Source organism: Cygnus atratus, chromosome 8 (assembly GCF_013377495.2).
Source record: "Cygnus atratus isolate AKBS03 ecotype Queensland, Australia chromosome 8, CAtr_DNAZoo_HiC_assembly, whole genome shotgun sequence".
Lineage (NCBI taxonomy): Eukaryota > Metazoa > Chordata > Aves > Anseriformes > Anatidae > Cygnus > Cygnus atratus.
Window position 1 is genome coordinate 17,877,270 of NC_066369.1, and position 21,967 is coordinate 17,899,236.

The 21,967-nt window shown below is 44.8% G+C and overlaps 2 protein-coding genes across 4 annotated transcripts in view; both read left to right on the forward strand.

Annotated features, from left to right (window-relative positions):
• The first annotated feature begins 5,044 nt into the window (after positions 1-5,044).
• Positions 5,045-13,184, forward strand: LPAR3 (lysophosphatidic acid receptor 3). Its single transcript, XM_035537769.2, has 2 exons — positions 5,045-5,780; positions 11,050-13,184. The coding sequence occupies exons 1-2, from the start codon at positions 5,045-5,047 to the stop codon at positions 11,397-11,399; spliced, it is 1,086 nt and encodes a 361-aa protein (XP_035393662.2). The 3' UTR covers positions 11,400-13,184.
• A 4,398-nt stretch (positions 13,185-17,582) lies between these two features.
• SSX2IP (SSX family member 2 interacting protein) overlaps positions 17,583-21,967 on the forward strand; it is a 40,615-nt gene continuing 36,230 nt past the window's right edge. For 2 of the 3 annotated variants that reach the window (XM_050712374.1, XM_050712375.1), the window contains exons 1-4: positions 17,583-17,637; positions 18,569-18,604; positions 19,430-19,584; positions 20,770-21,325. The gene's annotated coding sequence lies outside the window, so the exon portion shown is untranslated. The remainder of the gene's footprint in view (positions 17,638-18,568; positions 18,605-19,429; positions 19,585-20,769; positions 21,326-21,967) is intronic. The other variant, XM_035538067.2, reaches the window with a different exon arrangement.

A 21,967-nucleotide genomic window follows, 5' to 3' on the forward strand; every position in this document is an offset into this window, starting at 1 on the left:
AAACTGGTACTACTGGTACACATAGCCTGGCTGCTGAGTGCTGGCTGCCTTCTGCTGCCATCGCTGCCTCTGTGGATCCAGGTGAGAAGGAGCTTCTCAGTGACTTGGAAAACAAGATGGCAGGGGCACTGGCTGTCCAGAACAGAGGAGGGGGCCGGGGGTGCCCTCATGGGCCCATGGGGCAGGCAGGAGTGTAGCTAATGGGGTCATCCATGAGCGTCCTGGCCTTCCTGGGCTCGTGCTGCTGCACAGCCACCTGCTGCCAGTGGGACTTGTGTTTTAACTTGTCCTCAGCCGGATCTACCCTAGAGTGTTTCTCTGCAGTAACAGACCGGGTGCAGGACCTGGAGTGGGGGATTTCAAGCAGCTTTCCTCCTTGCTCCACCACAGGTGCCTGTGACAAGTCGGCTGTACAACCCCTGCATGCCTCAGAGGTGCTGTGTGACAGGCCTGAGATGCCTGGCAGAGGTCTGCCCGCTGCTGGGGCTGGGTTTGGGGCCGGGCTGCCCTGCCTGGTGTGCACAGCCCTCACTGCCCACCCAGCCCCGGCCTGAAGCTGAAGCTCAGCTCCTGTCCTCTCCCCGCAGCTCACACACTCCCACCCTGGTGCCTTCCTGCAGCAGCAGGCCAGCAGCCACCCTGAATCCTCCAAACTGATGCCAGCTTTGCAATAAGGTTGTGGCAAACGCGTTGAAACAACTCGGCTTTTAATGGATGGGAAAGGCAGTGAGGCAGTGGTGTGTGCTGTGAATCACGCTGTGGCTTGCAGGCTAAATGTTATAATGACCCTCTCATTAAAATCTCTCAATAAAATGCTATCTGAGTTTTCCCTTCAGAGCAGGCTGCATTAATGGTGAGAATCTCCCCTTGGGAGTGACCTACAGGCCGAGCTAATTTTGAGTCAAAGTGATTTAAAAGGTGATTTTAATCACAGTTTGTATCAGCAAAATCATTGACTTAAATAACCGATACCAGTTTTTCTGTAAATATACATGATTTTGTAACTTTCTTGAGGCAAACCCTTTTCTAATTGGATAACAACTCTTATAGTGTGTTGATTGGCAGCCAGCTGAAGCTTTTGTCTGAAGCTTCCACGTGATGGTTTATTTTAGTAACCTTTTGTTTAAGTAGCTAGCATACTATAATAGTAGAGACTCAGGCAAATTCTTGAGAATGGTGAAAGATATTTTCTGGCTCAGGGTGTCCCTGCCCCTGGCAGGGGGGTTGGAACTAAGTGGTCCTTAAGGGTCCCTTCCCACCCAAACCATTCTTTGACATGATACAAGTTGTGCTCACATAGAGAAAAGTAAAATCAATTCAAATACGCAAGCTATCTTGAAGACAAGAGAGCTGAAAATGCACTGTAATGAGAAGCATTTTTAATATATGCTTTCTCATTTGCAAGCAGTTTAACTGAACCAAATCCTTTGAGATTTTTGAAGCAGATGACTTCTCTCCCTCAATACCTCTAGCACTCTGAGTAATAGGAAGAAATAGTCCATCAGCTCCTGATATTTGTAGCCACAATTAGTTGAACTGAACTAATTAAATAGACTGACACGAGGAAAAGAACCTTTTTGACAAGGGCAAAAAGGCACTGGGATTGGCAAAGTTTTGATGTCTTCACTCGCAACTGACTTGGAACAAGCAAATAGCGTTACTGTCACTGAGTTTTGGAGATCTATGTGGAGCTCTATAAAGCCACGAGTGGCACAGAGGTGGTGAATGGAGGTTGTTTGCTGTCCTCTCCCATAAAAGCTAGAAGTATTAAGCTGGTGAGAGCCACTTCAACAATAAAAGGTCTAGCTATTTTTCTACTACTTCAGTTTCTATTAATTTTATAACTGTGGCAGACTATATTATGCCTGGTTTTTCAAATATTTGTTTAAAAATACTTAATAAACAAATCTGAAATATCTAATACTTAAGAAGTTTGGTTTTCTTCGTAAGTTTAAACCTGCTGTAAGGAAAAAGATCTTCAATTTGACTGCGGAAGCGAAGACCTGGAGAATGAAGTCCTGCAATGCGTTAACCTGTGCCACGCTAGGAAATATGGGATCTCCTCTCGCACATTCGTTGTGCCTGGTGCAGATTGGTGCAGGGCCATCGAGGATACAGCTGCCCTGAGGCTGGGCCAGTTCTGCTGTAAGGACACAGGCATAAAAAATGAAGGTGTGAGATATCCATGCTCTGGATGTGCCCTGGAGTGAGGAGCAGTGCTCTCTGTATATAGGCTGGTACAGGCAGCCCTGCGCTCTGCAGTACTGGGATGCAAGCTAGCTCCAGTTCAGCTACTGCTTGGATGCAGCCTCTGTCTGGACATCTCCAGAGTTGGCCCTGTGACCTTCAGACCTTAGCTGAACGCTTTCCTACTCCCTTCGTGCCTTATCTCAGCATCACAAGACATCACTTTCAAAGTCATTTGCCGTTTGAGCTCTGCTGAGTGACAGTGAGTGTACTGTGATTATTTTGGAGGAGAATTACTGATAGGTGATTTTTATTCTTTTTGGGGGTACTATTTCAAATGAGTATGGCATTTCAATAAGCGGAAGTATTCAGAATAAGTTCACAGTTGATATTACTGATTTCTTTAAGCTTGTTGCCCAGATAAGATGTAACGATGTGTCTGCAGATCTCTTTGCTCTCTTGTCACTGCAAGCAAGAGATTCATCTCTTGAGATGATTACACAGTAAGATGCATGTTCAGAAAACCTTCCCTGTAATTTTCACAGATTTTTTTTTCTTTTTCTCCTGCTACTCTAGCCCAAACTGCTACTTCTATATGCAGGCACTTGGGTTGTTCTTTAAAAGCTTCCTGCCAAGCTCAGCAAGTCCTTTACTGCCTTGGTGGGTAAGACCAGAGCTGCCTGGTCTGGGCAGGGTTCCCAGCTTGAGTAGCTGTTGTTCACAGCTGCTTAGGGACTTCTGGTTGCTTACAGATTTAATTGCATCATGTTCTTCTGAATACTTTCTAAGTGAAAATGGGGAATTTACTGACTGCCCAACTTTACTGTGCTGCTTTGAGCTGGGAGAGGTAGGTACCAAGCTCTAGTTGACTCCTGATGGTGGTTCTGAGTTACTGAGGCTTCTTTATTTTTAGATGAAGGGATGCTCTGTAATATTTCAGTGCAAGGGATGATTTACTTGTTTCCTTCCACTTCTTATCCTTAAACAGCTGTTCTTACTTCTGGCTATATACTTGAATTTGATGCTTTAAATAAGAGATTCTTGTATAAAAGAAGCAGTTGCGTAGGTTCTTGAGGGTAAAAAAATGGACATCAACGTCAAGTGGCCTGCCTTCATGCTGACTATTAGATACAGGGTGGAAACCAGGAAAGGCTAAGAAGCCAGTTCAGAAAAATGAAGTATTCAACAAATTTTCACTTAGCTGCAAATATTAATCACAGAATAGTATGAGTTGATCTAAAGTTAGATGATACAAATGCTGTGTGAGAGAAATAACAACAGTAGCATAACTTAAATCACAGAAGACAAACCTTTTATCTTAAAGCTCAGAAAGAATCTTTAACATAAATGTGGATTGTTAGCCAGCCTGCTGGGGGTTGCTTAATTTTCTGCTCACTCTCCAGAGAGATGAGATACCACTGCTAGTCCATTATTAGCCTGTGGTTACCTAAGTGTACCTGATCTTTATCTGTGATCAGTCTTAGCTGCAGAGGTGAGAAGCTTAGGCCTTTTCTTGCATCTTTCTGCCTGTGCCCATTGCATCTGCTCTTTCCATCCTTTCAGCCCCACTCAGCCCGCTGCTCTGGCACTCACAGCACCGTGAGGCCTGCGAGGAAGTTGACAAAGCTGGCAGCCTTGTTCCTCCAGCAGCCCTGCATCCCCACGCCGCCTCCTGTCCTCAGTCAGGCACGGGTTTGCTGCTCTGTGTGGTGTCTGCCGTGCCTAGGGCCTTGTGCCATGGTTGGGATCCTGGGTTTGGCAAAAATTATATGGTATTTGTTAGCAAAGTCAAGGTTAAAACACTTACTCAGGTCCTGGCAGTGAATGTGAGGGCTCGTGGTGATCAGACACAAACGCCCGCTACCAGGCTGTGAGACCCTGCACAGGGTCTGCTCGCCGTGAGCAGTTGCTGTCAAAATTGCTGACATTGACCTCGCTGGAGAAGTTGAAGTGTGCTGTCATCTGGTAGCCAGAGCTGCCCCTCCGTCACGTCTAATAGCCCCGTGTCCACAGCAGTGCGGAGCAGATGTCAGAAAACAACCCTGCGCTGCTGCTCTTGCTGGGCCGTTCTTTATCCTGTGGTTGGGTACAGAACTGCGTTTTGGTTTTGAAGATAATTGGTGTGTGTGTGGTGCTCACAGCGCTCTGGGGTGACAGCCCAATAAAATAATCTGTGGCTTTAGTGCAGACAAATATGTACAGTGGTTTTTTTCACTTTTCAGCACATTTACTTGAATCCCGTAGCAGTAAGTAACAGGCATGTGTTCAGAATATATATGCCCTTAGCATTTTATATACATACGTTATTGCATTCATTAATATATAATTCAAAAAAAGTTTTTTTCCAGTAATAGGCTTTTTATTGCTTAGTCAGTAAAATGGAAGAGTTATGATTTATGCTTTACTGTCCTGACTGGATGCACTGAGAAATGGAAATAATGATGGGGCTGTGGCTCAAACATGGGATTTCACAGTAAGAAAGGCCTGGCTGTAGCTCAGGTTTTCTTTTTGACCTCCACTTTTAACCTCTTAACTTCCACATTGTTGCCTGCACAGTATGACTGCTAGTGCAAGGGGACTGCTGGCTGTAAGCGGGTAAGACTTGCAAAAAATCCTCATTCATGGAAGCATCATTAATTGCAGTCCTTTAGAGGACAGAATATTTCCTTCTGCACTAATAAATTGTACAATATGAATTTTTACTTGAGGTTTCCAAATACATGCCCCCCTGCCCCCCAAAGGAAAAAAAATTACCCCAACATGTTAAGTATGGTAATTCGAGCAAGGACCAATAGTTAACTTAATTCTTTCTCTTTCCCCTTCCACTCTTCCTAGGATGCAGGGGCTGTAATCCAGGATGAACGAATGCTACTATGATAAGCGCATGGACTTTTTTTATAACAGGACAAACACTGACACAGCAGATGAGTGGACAGGGCCAACGCTTATTGTTGTTCTGTGTTTTGGGACGTTTTTCTGCCTCTTCATTTTCATTTCAAACTCACTGGTCATAGCAGCTGTGGTCAAGAACAAGAGGTTTCATTTTCCCTTTTATTATCTGCTGGCCAATTTAGCAGCTGCAGACTTTTTTGCTGGAATTGCCTATGTCTTCTTGATGTTCAACACTGGCCCAGTGTCTAAGACATTAACTGTAAATCGCTGGTTTCTGCGTCAGGGTCTTCTGGATACCAGCCTGACAGCTTCCCTGGTGAATCTCCTTGTCATAGCTGTTGAGCGGCACATGTCAATCATGCGGATGAAGATCCACAGTAATCTCACAAAGAAGAGAGTCACCTTTTTAATTATATCAATTTGGGCCATTGCTATTTTTATGGGCGCTGTTCCTTCCCTGGGTTGGAACTGCCTCTGTGACATTACCGCCTGCTCTTCCCTGGCACCTATTTACAGCAGAAGTTACTTGGTGTTCTGGAGCGTCCTAAACCTTGTTGTTTTCTTCATTATGGTGGTGGTTTACATAAGAATCTACATGTACGTCCAGCGGAAAACTAATGTCTTATCATCGCACACTAGTGGATCCATTAGCCGCAGGAGAACCCCTGTGAAGCTTATGAAGACCGTCATGACTCTCTTAGGTAAGAGGCTGGAGCAAGGCTGGCAATGCCAACCAGTGTTTATTAGAGAACAACACCCACTAAACTTACAAGTGGTGAAGTTATTTAGCCTTCTGTCCAGCTTAAATAGTGAAATCAATGTTGCACGAAATAGAAATGCAAAGCAGAGGGCCAGTTGGCAGCACGTGGAAGAGACGTGTCTCTGTTTGGTAAATGCTCACATGGCTTGTTTGTAGGCAGCTTGTTAAAAATGTGAGCTGTCCCTCGTTTGTTGCAGGGGACAGGGAGTTACAGAACAGCTGTGGAGGAAGGCTTATGAAGGTTCACTGCTACCTAGTAAAACACTTTCAAAATAATGTTCTTTAATATGTGCACAGGGCCCTGAATCCTGTGGCTGTATGTGGGTAGCTTTGTCTGTACTTCTTCCTCCTGTCCGTTTCCTGAATTTACTGAAAATTCACCTTCACTGGGGAAAGGAGAGGATGCCTGGTGGATCTGTAACGTTTTCCTGGCAGCTATTTGCTTTGTAGGGGGAGAATTTGCCTCTGTTTTGTAAAGATTGCATAGTGCAAAGTACTTTCAGATGGTGATACAGTACAGCCTTAGATCTCTAGATCACAAAAAGAGATGTGACCTAGATTTCACCCTAGAGACACTCTGGTTATCTGAGCAGCTCAGATCACTTCAGCTAGTTGTGATGTAGCTGCTTATTAAATAGAGGTGCAGAGTGGATGGTTGATTGCTGGAAGAAAACACTAGCTGTGGTGGTGAATTTTCAGGCAGAATGGGCAGTGAGCATCTCCTAGTGGAGTAGTGAGCACCTGTAGCATAAAGTTCAAGGACCAGAACAAAGCCCTCCTCCAGGTGTAGTTACTTACACTTGTTTCTTGAGGCAGCATGAATCTGTTCCTGTTCCTCCTTAGGCATTCAGAAAAGAAATAAATCAGACTTCAAATTTCATGTCCTTCCTTTCAAATTCTTTCTTTCTTTTGGTGGGGAGAGGGGCCTTTGGGTCAATTTAAAGATCAGCGTTAGCTTCCTCTTACTTGCAGAGTGTGGGTTTTTAGCCACCAGATTAAACTATAATTCAGACAAAGCATATGATGATATTACTTCATGGGTCAGACAAATTTAACTTAGTCGGGGTGCTGCTTTGGAGGTCATTATTTTGTATTTTTACTTTGCCAGTCAGAAATAAAATGAGAACAGAGCCTGCTTTCATAGAAGTCGAATGAGTGCATATGTCAATGGGTGCAAGATGTACCCCAAACTCCCATGTCAGATGACTTGTCTCTTGGCCTGTTCCTTCTTATCAATTTTACAGATTTTGGCTCTGTGAGGCTTTTTGTAAATATTTGTTTATAGGAATGAGAATTTATTTCTTAGAACAGCTTGCAATGTGTATTCCTGGCCTAGTCATTCAAGCACACTATGCAAAAACCATTAGAAACTGGATTGCCATGTTTTATGGCCTTTTTGATTACCAAAGGAACCCCCAAGTGACCACTCTGATACTTACAAACTGCTCTTACGTCCACTTATGCAACGGCCTATAGCTATATGCAGCAAGTGGGCGCGGGGTTTTCAGCTCAAGGCAGTTACTTTTAGTGGCTTCTTCTTAACCGTCTGAAGATGCTTTGCAGTAAATGGCTGGTATGGTCTCAACTAAAAGCAATTACAGGAAGCGCTGTTGCTGGAGGAAGCATGATGAGAATGAGAATGCTTGTTAACTTGCTGTCTTGGTGTCATGGCAGGTTCAGGACAAAATTCTGCTGCATGGGAGGAGGCTGCGTGCTGCAGGGTGCTGTTGGCATGCTCATCCTTCCGTCTTCCCCAGGAAAAGAGGCACAGGCAATACATTGCTTTCAACACATTGCTGTCCTCTCTGGGTATTTTCCTGTGGTCCTGCAGATGAGAGCTGGGGGAGTCTGGGTTTGTTTAACTTCATGGGTGCATGGTCATCTCAGCTGCAGATGGCTTTTTTGCACCACCCTTTGCTGGGCTTGCATGGCTCCTTCCAGAGCCTGGGATTCAGGTCCCCGTCTTCTCGACGATGTCCCTGTAAGCTCTCTCTTTCTGCCATAGGCCCTCAGATGATCCGTCACAGGATAGGAGCAGTGGAAATGGCTTTCCCTTTGGCATGCTCAACTGTAGGAAGTTATCTGCTTGGAACTGGGAAACCTAGCAAAAGGAGCTAAAATCCTCTCAGGCTGACCTTGTGGCACAGTCCTGGCAAAGCATGCGACTGTCCCTGTGACGCAGGGCAGTTGGTGGGTGCAGGGGTGTGCGACGTTCAGGTGGTGTGTGTGTGGCAGCTTGTCTGAACTTGGCAGGGAGATTCCCGCTGAAATGGCAACCTTAAGGCACGTGACTTCCAGTTTTAGTGAATTTATAGTTTAATTGGTAACTTGCTGTTTTAACTCGGGCACATCTGTGGCAAAGGCAAGCGGAAGCTACCGCATCGTATTTTTTTTGTTGTTGTTTCCCCCCCCTTTCTTAGTGTCGGCATGCTGAGAGACAGCTTTGATGTGGATTTTTAAGGCATGGTGCCACCAAAGCATCAGTAGTACGTCCAGGTATGCAGGAAGCCATTAATTTTTAAGTAGAGATGATGTAATCTACAAGAAAATCCATGTTTGAAACTAGTGGAAAATCCTCAAATTGACCTTGAGGCTCTGTGATTCCTGATCTCCCATAATCCGGTGTGAAGTCTCAGAGCTGTTCTTCCGATTCATGTTGCAGCCAGGCTTTATTTCTTGTCACTCGCTGAATTTTAGAGTCCCAGAAATGAAATTATTTTCAAAGCGTGGCACTTTCTCAGAGAGAGGAGTTCCTACGGGATAAAAAGTCTGCAAAGAAGATTGCCGAAGGGCCGAGACAAAGGCTTATATTTATGTTTAACCATGGGTCCCTCTCAAAGTTCTGTGGTAAAAATAGCAAAATCCTAGAAAGGCTGCGAGTCTGAGCCACGCCTTGCTTTCATCAGTGCCACGCTGTGAGTAGGGTGTGAATTGCTTGGTGACAGTAAAATGTATTTTGGATGGAGTTGAAGTAGCAGCCCTGTGAGAGCACTTCCCAGGAACTGCAGTGCTGCCACTGCGTTGCCCCCTCCTCATCACTGCCCATGGAGTGGGTGCAGCCTCCCAGCAGGGGAAACTAAAAGGTTCTGTGTGCAGTCCTCTGGGTGCCAGAGAGAGGCCTGCAGATGTTATCCCTCCGTACTTTTCCCTTTGCAACCTTGATAGGGCTCCCACAATGTCTCCTGAGAGTTCGTGGACTAATCCTGCTTGTGAGCTCAGGGTTTTGTTTGCAGGGGGGATTTCTCTCTGGTTTAGTTAAATGTGGCTGTGGGGTCCATTTCCTGTCCAGCTGGCCTCCATGAAAGCAGGGTTGGACCTTGCATGCTTTGGTAGAATGAAAAAATAATAATATTAAAAAAAAAAGGCAGGTGATCAGAATGCTTTCTGTGCTTGTTCTGAGGAGGGTTTGTTACCATATTAATTTCTGCATGGAGGTGGTGTGTTGACAACTTTGCCAGTGACCTTTGGTGGCCAGCAAAAGCATCCTGTCCAAATACTTGCTGAGGCACTCGTGTAGACACAGCCATGTCTGGGTGGTCTGGTTCCAGCGCTTGTTACAGTGGGTGGGATTTGCCCTTGAACTCCAGGGCCATAAATCAGTAGGATGTTTTCTCCCTTGCAGCCTGTAAGAGGGAGCTGGTGTCACGACTGCTTACTCAGCGTGGTGGAGCCAAACCAGCGTGCAGCGTAGCGCAGAGGCTGGCCGGGGAGAGCGCGTGCTGTGGTCGCAGCTTGCCGCTCCTGGTGCCAGTGGGTATTGGAGGAATGTCACTGATGTTGACCATTAGCTCAAAACTAACACCATGAAATTGGTACTTAGCATCACAGACATCTTGGTACAGCAGAGCAGAAAATGCATTTCCCGAAGGAGGTGGTCTCTCACCTTTCCATTCTGTGTAATTCTTCCTGGAATGCAGTAAAGGCATCAGTTGGATTTCTTCCGGACTCCTTACGATGCTCTTTATAAAAGAGGGGTCGTTCTGCAACAAGGTCTGTGGGGTGTTGTCACGTTGATTTGTTTTGCATACCGTTATGGCCTGGTGTAGGTGGGCACCATGACCCCTGAGCTCCTTAGCAGGGGGTAAGTGTGCATGCCCATAAACCCAGGCTGGGCGCACGCAGCGGAGGGCATGCCTGTGGTGCTGCCCAGCTGGTGTCCTGCTGCTAGCCGGGCTCCCCCGCCAGCCTGGGCACAGCTTGGACATGGAAAAATCAGTGGCCTCGAGAAAAGGAGCATGACCAAAACTGTTGAACAGATACCAAGACTCCCAGGAGAGCTTTATAGCATGTAGCTGCTGCCATCCTTATGTGTTTGATTATTTTTCACGCCCAAAAAAGGGGAGCTATGCCTCTGTAAATGATTGGAATTTGCTCAGTACGTTGTTTGAAATGTGACTGCTGCGCAGAGTTGTAATTTTCTATTTCAGTACGTCAGGCTGCAATTGTGGCTTGTGCTAAGTTAGCATTATCGTGCACTGGGCTGTTTTCTCCATGGGCTCCCAGGCTGGCGGTGCCGCGGGGGGCAACTGGGGCCGAGCACCTCCCAAGCCCAGGGCTGAGACCAAACACCCCGATGTCGTCCCCCCGACAACTCTGCACACATTCGAGGAGACGAAGAGAACCCTGTGGCTCTAGGGCTAGTCCTTTGTTTTCTTGTTCCCCACACCACTACTTTCCTACTTCCTCATCTTTTTTGCCTTTTTTTTTTATCATGCACTTTGCTGCATTTCTTTGCCCTGACTGCTACAGCCTTGTTACATCTTCACTGCCTCATCTTTTTCTTTCTCTGTTCTCCTTTACAAGCGGTGGCAGTGAGACACTGGGCATCTTCCCCTCCAGCATACGAGATACGTGAAGAGAGGACATCTTCTCTGTTCAAAGTGCTAGCTGTGTGCTTCAGAGATCCTGTTTATTTACCAGAGTGGACAAATTGCTGTTGTGAGGTCCTTTCCCGACTTGCGTTTGAGCTGATGCTGACAGTAGCTGGATTCTCACACCCTGCCTGCTTCTGAGGGCCTCGTGCTCCAGGCCTGGCAGAGAAGCTGTAGCAGACGCCATTTTGCTACTGTCACTAGTATTTTGTCCGCTCCAGCTTTCTTAATTTTTGAGTAATTTTTTGATGAACAAACTAGTAAGATGTTTAAAAAACAACAAAGCTAGAAGTCTGAAATCTTTTTTTCCTTTCTTTTCTCTGTCTCCTTTATTTCCAGGTGCCTTTGTTGTCTGCTGGACTCCTGGACTGGTCGTCTTACTGCTTGATGGTCTAAATTGCACCTACTGTGGGGTTCAGAATGTGAAAAGGTGGTTTCTTCTCCTGGCCCTGATGAACTCTGTCATGAATCCTGTAATTTATTCATACAAAGATGATGAGATGTGGAGCACCATGAAAAAGATGCTTTGCTGCTCGTCTGATGACAAGAGCCAGGAGAGACGCTCGTCACGGATTCCCTCCACTGTGCTTGGCAGGAGCACGGACACCACAGGGCAGTACATTGAAGATGGTATTATTCAAGGGACGATTTGTGGAAAAGGAGATCTTAATGATAAAGGAAACTCCTGAGTAATTCAAGGGCCTGAGTTGGCTGAGAAAAGGAGGGGGAAGGGAAAAGTTTTGTAAGAGAAGATTGACTGGCAAAACTGGTAAACAATATATCCACTTCATTCCAGAGCCTCAACTCCAGTGTTAACAAAAGTTCTTATAAGTAATTGACTGATGGAAAAACACTTTGTAATGAAGAAAACTTCCTGTGCTTCTTTTTCTTTTAAGTGCCTGAAATTATCTTTTTTGTGAATGGAATAAGTATATATGAGAGACTTTCTGTGCATGGAAACAAAATGTAAACAGTGTAGTGAGGTCCTCCAGTGAATGGCATTCATGCTTTGAACAGTTTCTTGAGGAGGATTGTAGGCTTGGTTGGACAGGATTGTGGCCTCTTCGCTTTCCCTGTTTACAAGTTCATACTTCTCTTGTCCTCCTCCTCCTCTTGCTTTCAAGATAAGTAGTTCGATGGCTTATTAAAGCTGTGCCAGAAGCCCAGCTGCGATGGGAAGACCAAATACCTGTGCGTGTGTATGAAATTCAGCCATAAATCATCAGGATCTGACATTACAAAGTGTATAAAAGCCATTATATACAGGCGGATGAGTGCTGCAAGGAGACATGTTGCACACTTTGCTGCTGTCACGTAGGCAGCTGTGGAGGGTGGACTAACAGCAAGGCAGTGCTTATTAAGCCTGTTTTTTACTTTCCCAGATAATATCAAATGGGTGGCTCACCCTTCTTTGTGACTGTTGTGCCACTGAGAGAAGTGATACCCGAAACCCTGTTCTAACACAGCAAACTTCTAAGGGGTATTTAAATGTACATATAATATATACAGGCTCAATTAATTTATTTAAAATATAAATTAATTAAAGAAAAAAAGCCTGAAAACGACTTCAACTCCTACAAGAATACAATATGAATTAATCATCTGACCTCATCTGGACCACATTTAACCTCTGATTTGCAAGCAAGTCTTAAGGTAATATGCTTGAAGAGGCCATGAAACAGCAAGTGATGAAGGGCTTTCAGCATTGTGACTGATCATGTGCAGTGTGCGTGCGGTCACAGCCGTCCAAAAAATTAAGTTTTGACTTATGGACTATGCTCTAATGGAGGATCCAGCAATTTAAAGCTCTAGGGTAATGTTTTTAAATCATAAGCTTTTAAATTAAAAATTCGAATGTGGATTTCTCAGTGGTCTAAGAACCTGTCTCTTGCTGTCCGATTTCAACAGCAGTGAGCTTCCTGCTCCCTCTTCCTAATTTCAACAGGAGTTACCTGTGTTGTCCTAGAGAAAACCTGATCCCTGGTACTAAATCAGGCAATTGCATGCAGAGACCACGTGGAATTGTTGGAGAACAACATCAAGAGCGTATTGTACAAGGCCAGAAGATAATCTGTGGTTTGGTTTGGGCAAATTCTTCTGGCACAATTTGCTCGCAGAAAATCTGGATCATGCTGGTTGAAGCAGAACCAGCGCCTGGCTTAAAGGCCAAGTTGAAGTTTTATAGAAGGCACCGGGGGATTTGGGAGCAGACCTTAGTTTACGAGCACAGCAAGCCCATGGCCAGAGAGCACCCCCCCAACACAAGTTAGCTAGTATGGGTATGACCTAACATTTCACAGTAAATGCTGTATTTATGAGTAATGCTGGAAAGGTTTACACATGTGGTATTTTTGTTGGTTTTGTTTTTGGCCATTATAATGCAATGTTCTTGTGCAATTACTACTTCATTAGTCTGGTGTCTTGAAAATTACGTAAAGTTGTGCTTTGTAAAGACAGTGACATTGCAAAGGCATATCATGCAAATGTTTGTGTCCCTAGAGCTACCTGCAGTGCACAGTTTGTGTTAACCAGGCCAAAACTCAGTATACAAAGCCAATGGAAAATAAAATGCTACTTCAAAATAAAATACTTGTTTTGTTTCCTGTTTGGGTTGTGGCTGAACGTTACCTGGCACCACCGCCAGCAGTAAATGGCTGCTGCTGCTCATACTTGTTTCCATGGAGCCACTGGAGCTGAGACTGATCGAACTGCAAGTAAAAATGAAGATGGCAAAGCCTTGTTTTATATTATCACAGAGGGATTTTTGTTTTAATAAAATTGCTATGTTTATTGGCAACACTAGCCAGTGTAATACTTGGTTGGTCAGGGTCTTGAAGAGAACTTGCATGAAGGCCTGGGACACCTGCAGCAGTGGAGAAAGCACTAGATTTCTCCTGCAGACCTTGGGATTTGGACTGCAAAACAGTAACATGTGGACAGTTTCTCCAGGTAAGCAGGAAAAGGTGAATCCTGTAAAAAGGTAAAGGATGGCATTGCTTGTAGTATTCCTCCTACAGTAGATTTGCGTTCTGGGTGAAGGCCTGAGAGGTATTAACAACTGTTCTGCCACAAGTAAGTGGAAGGATTTGAGGTCTGTACTTCTAGTCTTTGTGTTGTCTCATTTAAAAACAAAACCAAACAACCAAAACCTGTCTCCACGCTTTTCCCTGTGGGGGGGGGGGAAAAAAAAAGCTCTGTAAACTGGTGCTCTGTGAATGGCACTTCTTGCACTGTGCCATGGCCTCTGTTCTGGCATGATGCTTCCCTTGGAGAGCTATCAAACTGTCTAAACATCCAGCTACTCACAAAGCAGGGAATTTCTTTTTAACTCCGTAAATATTTATCAGAAGAGTTTGTCTCAAGGAAAACATTAAAACATTATTTGTACTTAAGTGTTTTTTTTTTTAAAGAAGATGGAGAAGGCATGTTCTATGGGGTTTCGCTGTTTCCTTTTTCAGTAATAACCCAAAAAAGGTATCAGTATCCTCTGACTTTGCATGTGTCTGCTCCTATTTACATATGTTAGTGTACTGATGTAGGAGTTGAAACATGCTTTTGGGGAGGGCTTTAGGCTGAACACCCACAGGAACTCTAGGAGGTTAATTCTTAGGAGAGAGAGGAAGGCAAGTGTAGTTGGCACAACATTGTGTAGCTACAAGACTTTGGGTGTTCCTGGTGATGCTGGAGGCCTTTCTGTCTCTGGGAGACCCTCAAGAGCTGCTGTATTGTTTTAAGTGGTGAGCAGGTATTTCTAATTCAATTTGTTCACAGAAATTATTGAGAACCTTTGTGATGTCTCTTCCTGTACCTTCCCCAACTGCTTGTCTCCCAGACCAAAGTTGCTCTTCCAGTTGATCGGTAGGTGTAGGAAGAAACACTCCGTGGCTTTTCTCAGGCTGAAGAGAGGCTGGGAGAGTCCTCCACAGTTAGCTCTCCTATAAAGTCCCTGTGGTCACGATAGTTAGAGGTGATTTTCAGAGAATTGCTATTAAAAGCTCAAGCAACGTGGCTTTATTTTACATGGTAGATCTTTTGAATCTTTCTGGATAAGCAGCTAGACTGGTCATTGTTTACTAATCGTGTGTGGGAGAGATGTTTCTCCTCCAAGATCTGCACCATCACTTTGACCAAGGTGGTGTGGGTGATTGGGCCGTCTGGGAGAGCAGCCAGACTGCTGCAGCCTGCGTGGCACTGCTTCTGGGGCTGTTTTACCATGGCTGTTTTTCTTTCTCTGTGTTTCTGTGGTTAACTTTTTTTTTGGTTGTTTTATTTATTTATTGTAGTAATTATTGTGAAATGGTGAAATACAACAGAATTTATCTGTATGGCAGCTTGTGCATGTATTTGTGAACTGCAATAACTACTGCAGCTCTGTGAAGTTATGGTGCCCTTCCTTCCCTGATCAGATACATGTTATGAATAGTTATACATGGCTTTGTTTTTTTGTTTAAAAAAACAAAACAAAACTGCCAAGTAGCAGCTAACAACGTGAGCAATAACACTACTATGATTCTTCCATGGTTCTAGTGAACGAAACTGTTTGCTAAAATGGTTAGGTTTAGGTTTTAGGTCTAAACTGCAGGTTAATGGAAGCTGATGGGGGTCAGTTTAAGCTTGCCATATAGAGTTCTGGCTATCTTGGCTGCTATCCTAGAGAGGATGCAGCGTGGGGTAAGGCCCTGGTCTAGCCCAAAGCAACTGCTTCTTGCAAGACTAGACCCCAAAAGTGGAAATACTGAAAAGAAGAAGGCAGGTAAATTTTGTTTGTTAGTATATAAGTCTAAAGAATGCTTCCAACTTACATGAAAGAAGTAATTTCACTTTCCCCCTTGCACCCACTTCCCACTTCTGCTGGTGCAGCCATTTGTGAGGCCAGATGGCGAACTGCAGTGGGTATCCAATCCAGCTGAAAAATAACTCTGGGTGATGCATGCTGGTAGTAACTAGAGAAGAGTTTCCACTTGCCATTACCTAGCAGCTGAATTATTTCATCGGCTTGTTATATAGTCACACAGATGACTTGTTTTCTGGAATTCTTTTTAAAACAATCCTCCTTGAATTCTATGCTTTGCAGTGAATATGCATGCTTGTCAGGGGGAAGGGGGAAAAAATCCCTCATGAAATAGGGAATTAGGTCATGTTAGGCTTCCCAACCCCCTCCCCACCAAGGCCTTTTGGAAGATAAGGAATTTAAACACTTCTATGCTTTGAGCAGTTCTTCAAAACACCCTGCTTATATTTCAAGTAGTAATTGGTCCCTGTGCTTCTTTTATACATCTTTTTATATGATGAGGGTGCTTTTTCACTGCAGCAGGCAGAAGCATCTGCTTTCTTCCAACCTATTTAGAAGTGTTGTTTTACAGCCTGTATATATGGTATTTTGGATCGTCTTCTGTAAGTATCTAAGTGCATTTTCCTGTGTATATTGAAATAAATTATTTTCAAACTAACCAATGCTATGTTCACCAGATAGTTATGTTAGAAACAATTTTTTTTGTGAACTAGACTTCACATATTTCTCTACTTGTGCACTTAGGGCTTTGATGTACAACCCTATGAGGAAGTCAACATGCTCAATAACAAAAGCACAAATCACTTATTAATCTGTTGACACTAATGTCTGTGTTTTAATTTAAACATTAGCCTCACTGAAACCATGGATACAGTCTAACTTCTCCAAAAAATACTCCTCTGCATATCTGTAGGCCAGGAGTAAGTCAGACTACTTAACTTCCCTGACCTTTTTAGTTTTCCTCGCTTGCTCTGATATATATGAAAATAAGAAGGTGATGTTTCTGAGCAAAAGTGGATTGCTTATTGTTTCTGAAGGTGATGATCTGGGGATGTACTTCTTATTTAGGGAGGTCCTTTCACTTTTTTCCTAAACTTGCTGTGGAAGGAGATGAGATCGTGGCCTGGAAGAGCTGGTGCTCTCACCAAGTATTGCATTTTGTACGTGTAATGGTTAAGAATATGTATCTACTGTCTTGACCCCAAATGTTAAGATTCTCCTGCATATGCTAGACTCTCACAGTACTGCAGAGTTAATTTTATCTCCATTTTCCATTTGTGTTTACGCAAACAAACACTTGGTGTGTTGGCTTTAATTAGGTCTCTATTAGAAATATGTTCCGTTACTAATGGATGTCAAAACGCAGGGGAGTAAAAAGGCTTGACCTCCAGAGATGGAGATGTTATTAATGCTTAAATGATTCTATTCAAATTCTGGTTAACGCATCAGTTGTTATGAATGTCAGTGTGTTTGTGCAGTGTACTTTGTGATACTGGGCTGTGATTTTTCCCACAGGTATAAATGAGTTAATTTAATTAGAAATGCAAGGATTTGTGCCTATAAGGATAAAGAGCCCATAGACTGTGAACTCACAACTGCTCACACATGTGCTTAGCTGTAATTTTTGCACAGTTGTGTTGCTTCCAGGAGACCTTTCATGTGAAAGGAGCCAAGCATGTGTCAGCGTTTGTGAGATCAAGACGTTTAATATCTGGTTTTGGGCTGTAAGTTTCTGCTATATGACAAATGTTCCCATTACATCGTTACCAACAGGCGCAGCAGCAGAAGGCTGGATTGGCCGACACACTAATCCCCCCCGCCCAGACACAATTGTTGACTTTAAAGAGGAAACATTTGGGCCCATAAAGCAGAACTTTGCAATGTTGGATTATGTCCATAATTTGACCTAGGCTGTTTTGTCCCATTTTCTCCTGTATAATCTCTTTGCACAGTCCATGTATTTTTTTGTGTTCTGCTTTGTTCTTCAAAGCACAGATTAAACCACACTTTTCTCTAAACAGATAAATTCCAGCAGTACTGGATCCTAAAGCAACCCTCCAATTTCACAGACCAGAGAGCCACAAGAAGAAATAGATATGGTTGAGCAGACATTTTCATCGTGTTTTTTTTGCAAGGTCAGAATACTGACAATAACGGCAACAACAAAGAAGTAATGTTTGCATACATTAGTTAGATGCTGGCAAATGACAAATACTTTGGCTAAACAAAAGTAGACCCCAGGCATTTGATTGATTTCTACAATTAATACTTTGGGAGTCTTAGGCTGTTAACCAGGGAGTTTTCTGAAGAGGAGAACTGAAGAAATCTTTTTTCTGATCAACTTCTCTGAACCTCAGCGTGGCTGTAGTGTGCGTGCAGCCCCTCTTGGGCATGAGAACCCAGCGCGAGGCACGACATGCTGAGCCCTTGCCCTGGCAAAGCTCCCACCCGCATCCGTGGGCTCCCAGGACCTCTGCTGAGTCCCAGGAATGGAGCACAGCCCAGAGCTGGAGCTACAGTTGCTGAGCCGAGAAGGAGCTCTGACCAGAGGCTTTCTTGCAAGTGTTTGCTTATATATGTGAATTCTGAAAGCTCTGTGTCCAGCAGGAGAGATTTCAGTGAGCCAGTGATCACGCCTTGGTTGACATGAGGGAACCTCAGGGGCTGCAGCCAGTCACAGGAGATTCCCAGTACACAGGGCTACTCATCCTACTAACTAAACCTGATGCTATCGACTTTTCTTTGGGTTCTGCTGTTAAGCAGTTCAGCTGACAGCTGTAGTTTCCAGCTCCTTTCCTCTGAATGGGAGTGGGCCAGCCCATGGTGCTGTTGGGATTTCACAGCCTTGGATGCCACGTCCAGGGGCAGCAGGTCCAGGGCATTCATTGCCTGTGTACCAGGGTTGTGAGCAGGACAAAAGAAGTCATGAATATTTACATTAACAGATGGCCATCTATCTTAGTGACATCTACAGTTGTCTTCTTCACTGCGTTATCAAAGCGCTTTATAACCCTGTCAATAACTGTCAGATAAGAATTAATTCCAGGTCCACTTCTTTTTATATAGGAGGGAGACTGGAGGTTCATCTTCCCTGGTATTCAGGTATGGTATTTAGGCTGGCATCCCCTTTGGTTCAAGCTCAAAGGAATAGTAAGACATGACACCTCAATATCACAAGGGATTTAACCCAAACGACTGGCTGGGGGTTGCCAGACAGAAATGTCTGATGGATGAGAACTCAATTCTCTGTCCCCTTTGCTCTTGCCCTCTGTCCCTTTGCGGCAGCAGCAGTGCGAGCTTCAGACTCGAGGCACAGAGCTTTCAGGGAGTAAAGACAAACGTTGATTAGAAGAGGTGCTGGGGCTGAGATAACACTTGGATTTGGTATGAGCAGTTCTTCCTTCCCTGCAGCATTCACACTGAATATTTTGACTTGCTACAATAATTTTCCGTGGGCTGGTATCCACTTATGTGATACAAATGGTAGGAGCAGGCTCCATCAGGAACTGCCCTGAAGGGTTGTTGATTCACTTAATCCCACAATGAAGACTGAAGGAGCTATTATGTCAAAAGGCAAGCTGGGTGCAAATATTTGCATTGACATGCCAAAGGTGACACGCCCAGCAGATTGGGTTTTTGCTAATGCTTTATTTGATCCCTGTATTTGGCTGGGAGACAAGCAATGCTTTTGTGATGTGCTACTTTTATGAACAGTAAACCCAAAACATTCTCTGTGAGGAGCTGGCACTGCTGTTCTGCACCTCTGATTTCTGTGCACCTGCCTTCTGCATAGGTTAAAGTGGGAGACATCGCTGTGAAAGTAAGGATCTTGGGGTTCCGAAGGTGCAGCAGTGGTTGGGGCTGCCTATGCACCAAATGCAGCTGGAAGCTTCTTACATTTTATTTATTTATTTATTTATTTGGAAGGGAGGAACAAAGCAGGCAGGCAGCTTCACTGACAGAGTCCTGGCGGTACCGCTCAGCCAGGGCACAGCAACTGCTCGCACCCATGCTGGGGGGCTCCTCAGGTTTTCCATCTCCACCCTCTCTGGAGAGCTCACTGGCACTTGTACATCTTCCAGGTATGAGGTTTAAATGTTGTCCCAGTAGTTTTTAAGGACCATTTTTGACTTTGTCAAAGTTGAAGCAACTGGAGCTTTCTTTGATCCAGGAGCTGCAGTTGACTCAGCTCTGCTTTGCCCAGTTTTATTTAAAGCCCATGACTACCACTTTTGAAATGTTATTTGTGAATGCTATAGCATTACATTATCTGCTTTTCCATCTGTTAAATGCCATGTTTCCAGCAGCAAAAATACTACTGCCTGACAGTAGCAGCTGCGAAAGGTCTTATTTAGCAGTCGTCTTCAAAGAATAGTAAAACCCGATTACCAGTAAAGATAAACAAAGTTTTGTTACAATAGAGCTTTCTTAGGATGTGATTTTAGGAATGTTGCTATTTATAGCAGCTCTGGATTGTAGCTGATGCACGCTAGGGAGGCTGTACACATCTATGCTTGTAAACACAATTATTTGCTTATTCCTGATTTAAACAATGTGATGTTAGTGTTTATAACCCACATACAAATGTATACCCTCTGTATAAATCTGGCTTCGGCATCCCCTGTGCTTGCTCCCAGCCCCAGGCCGCAGCACCTAGGACCAGGTTGCTTCACACGGGATGTATGAAAGCAGTGCTTGGGCCAAACCTGCCTCCTGAGCAACTTCATGGCACACCCGGAGCCAGACGACAAGCAGGGCTCGGGAGCCCGGTGCTGCCCTGAGCCACGTCCTGGGCAAGCTGTGGCCCAGCACGGCCTGGCCCTCCCTGGCCATGGCATTGTTGGGCCCCAGGTGGGGGCAGGTGGGTGTGGGGAGATGTGGCTTTCAGGGAGGGCTCCGGGCACCGAAACGCTGTCTGAGCTCATGGTGACCTGGCCCAGCACCAAGGAGGATCGATGAGGAGCTGCCAGCCGTGGCACTGGGCTTTGGCACCTGTAATCTTGGGGCAGAGGTTTGTTATGCATATGGGAGAAAGTGCTACCCCATGGAGCTAGTGTTTCCTTTGTCTGGGCATGGTTGGAGACTTTTTTTTTTTTTTTTAAAAGGGACCACCTGGACTTGGATCTGGGAGAACAGTGTAACAGTGTTCCCTCCCCCCCCCCCCCCCACCCAGTGGCTCATGGCAATCTGAGAGGAGTTACGTTTATTTTTCTGAAGGCTGATGGTAAAGCACATTTTCAGGCCATTTTCTATCCTGTCTTTGCAAGAATTGAACACTAGTGCTGGGCTGTTGCAGACAGAAGAGAAATACCAGTGCCATTCAGAGGGACGATACCAGGACTCTTGCACAAGCAGGATGGGAGGCAGTTTTCTGATGTGGCTTGGCAGTGGCAGGCTGCATGCAGGACACTGGGCTGAACTTTCCGGACAAATTGGGAAGTCTCTGGAGGACAGCAGCACAGCTGGCAGTTGTACAGAAACCTGACCTCCCAGGAAGCCTGAGTTAGCCCGCCGGACAGTAGACCTGCGTGATGACGGAAGACAAACACCACTGCTGAGTGGTTTGAGAGGAGAGGAGATGAGTGTGTGGGGGAGCCTACAGGTAGGGCTGGTCTGCTGATTTAGCAGCATCTTCCATTTCTTCCAGTAATGTGTTCTGGGGTTTGCCTGCGTTACTGCAGATACCTGGTCAGGGCTGTGAAACCTTCACCCTCCTTGCTTTGCAGGCTCTGGCAGAGGAAGACAGTTTGGCAGTGGCAGTGTAAGTCTTCGCAAGCACCATTTCCAAACTCAACCTCCAGTTTTGCTGCTGGTCCTGAGCAGGTAACCTCTCCAGACAGTAAGGTGATGACTCCTGTCCCCCTCAACTGGATTAACAGCTAACTCTCTTTCCTGAAGCAGGCTGAGGCTTCCGTGAATGGGGCTGAAGATCTGCGAGGGATGTTATGTTGCTATTAAAAGGCTACCTGAGGGATAAACTATCCTGGCCCACGTGTAAATATTTGCAGTTACAGACAGGATCAAGAGTAACTAGAGAAAAATGTGAAAGACTCATGAATTGCTGCTGTCTGTTAGAGTTTGCTTTAGTGGGATGAAACAACTTTAAAATAATTTCTATGGCAACTGCAGCACAACAAAACCAACTCAGTGACTGACCCTCGATGAAAGGCAGGCTAGCGACTGAGCCTCAGATGCTGCAGGCATTTTTGCCAAAGCCCAGCTCTCCAGGAGCTGGTCCTAGCTCTTTCTTTGCCCAAGAAGAAAAAAATAGAAAGTTATGGAAATGAACAAGCAGTTACAGCAGGAGGGATACAGAAATAACCTGTTTTATTATTAAAAGATAGCTCTGAGCATTCAACCAGTTCTAGGCCACTCATCAATTAAAAATCACCTCAGGACCATAAAGCAAGCTGTGCACTACACACGCCCATTTCAGGCAGTGCAATCATCATGGAAAACAGCTTA

What these genes read in the sequence shown, in the direction of transcription:
- LPAR3 (XM_035537769.2), top strand. Translation starts at nt 5,045, where the DNA reads ATGAACGAATGCTACTATGATAAGCGCATGGACTTTTTTTATAACAGG. An exon ending in GACCGTCATGACTCTCTTAG is followed by an intron (nt 5,781 to 11,049) that starts GTAAGAGGCTGG and finishes CTTTATTTCCAG; the next exon opens with GTGCCTTTGTTGTCTGCTGG.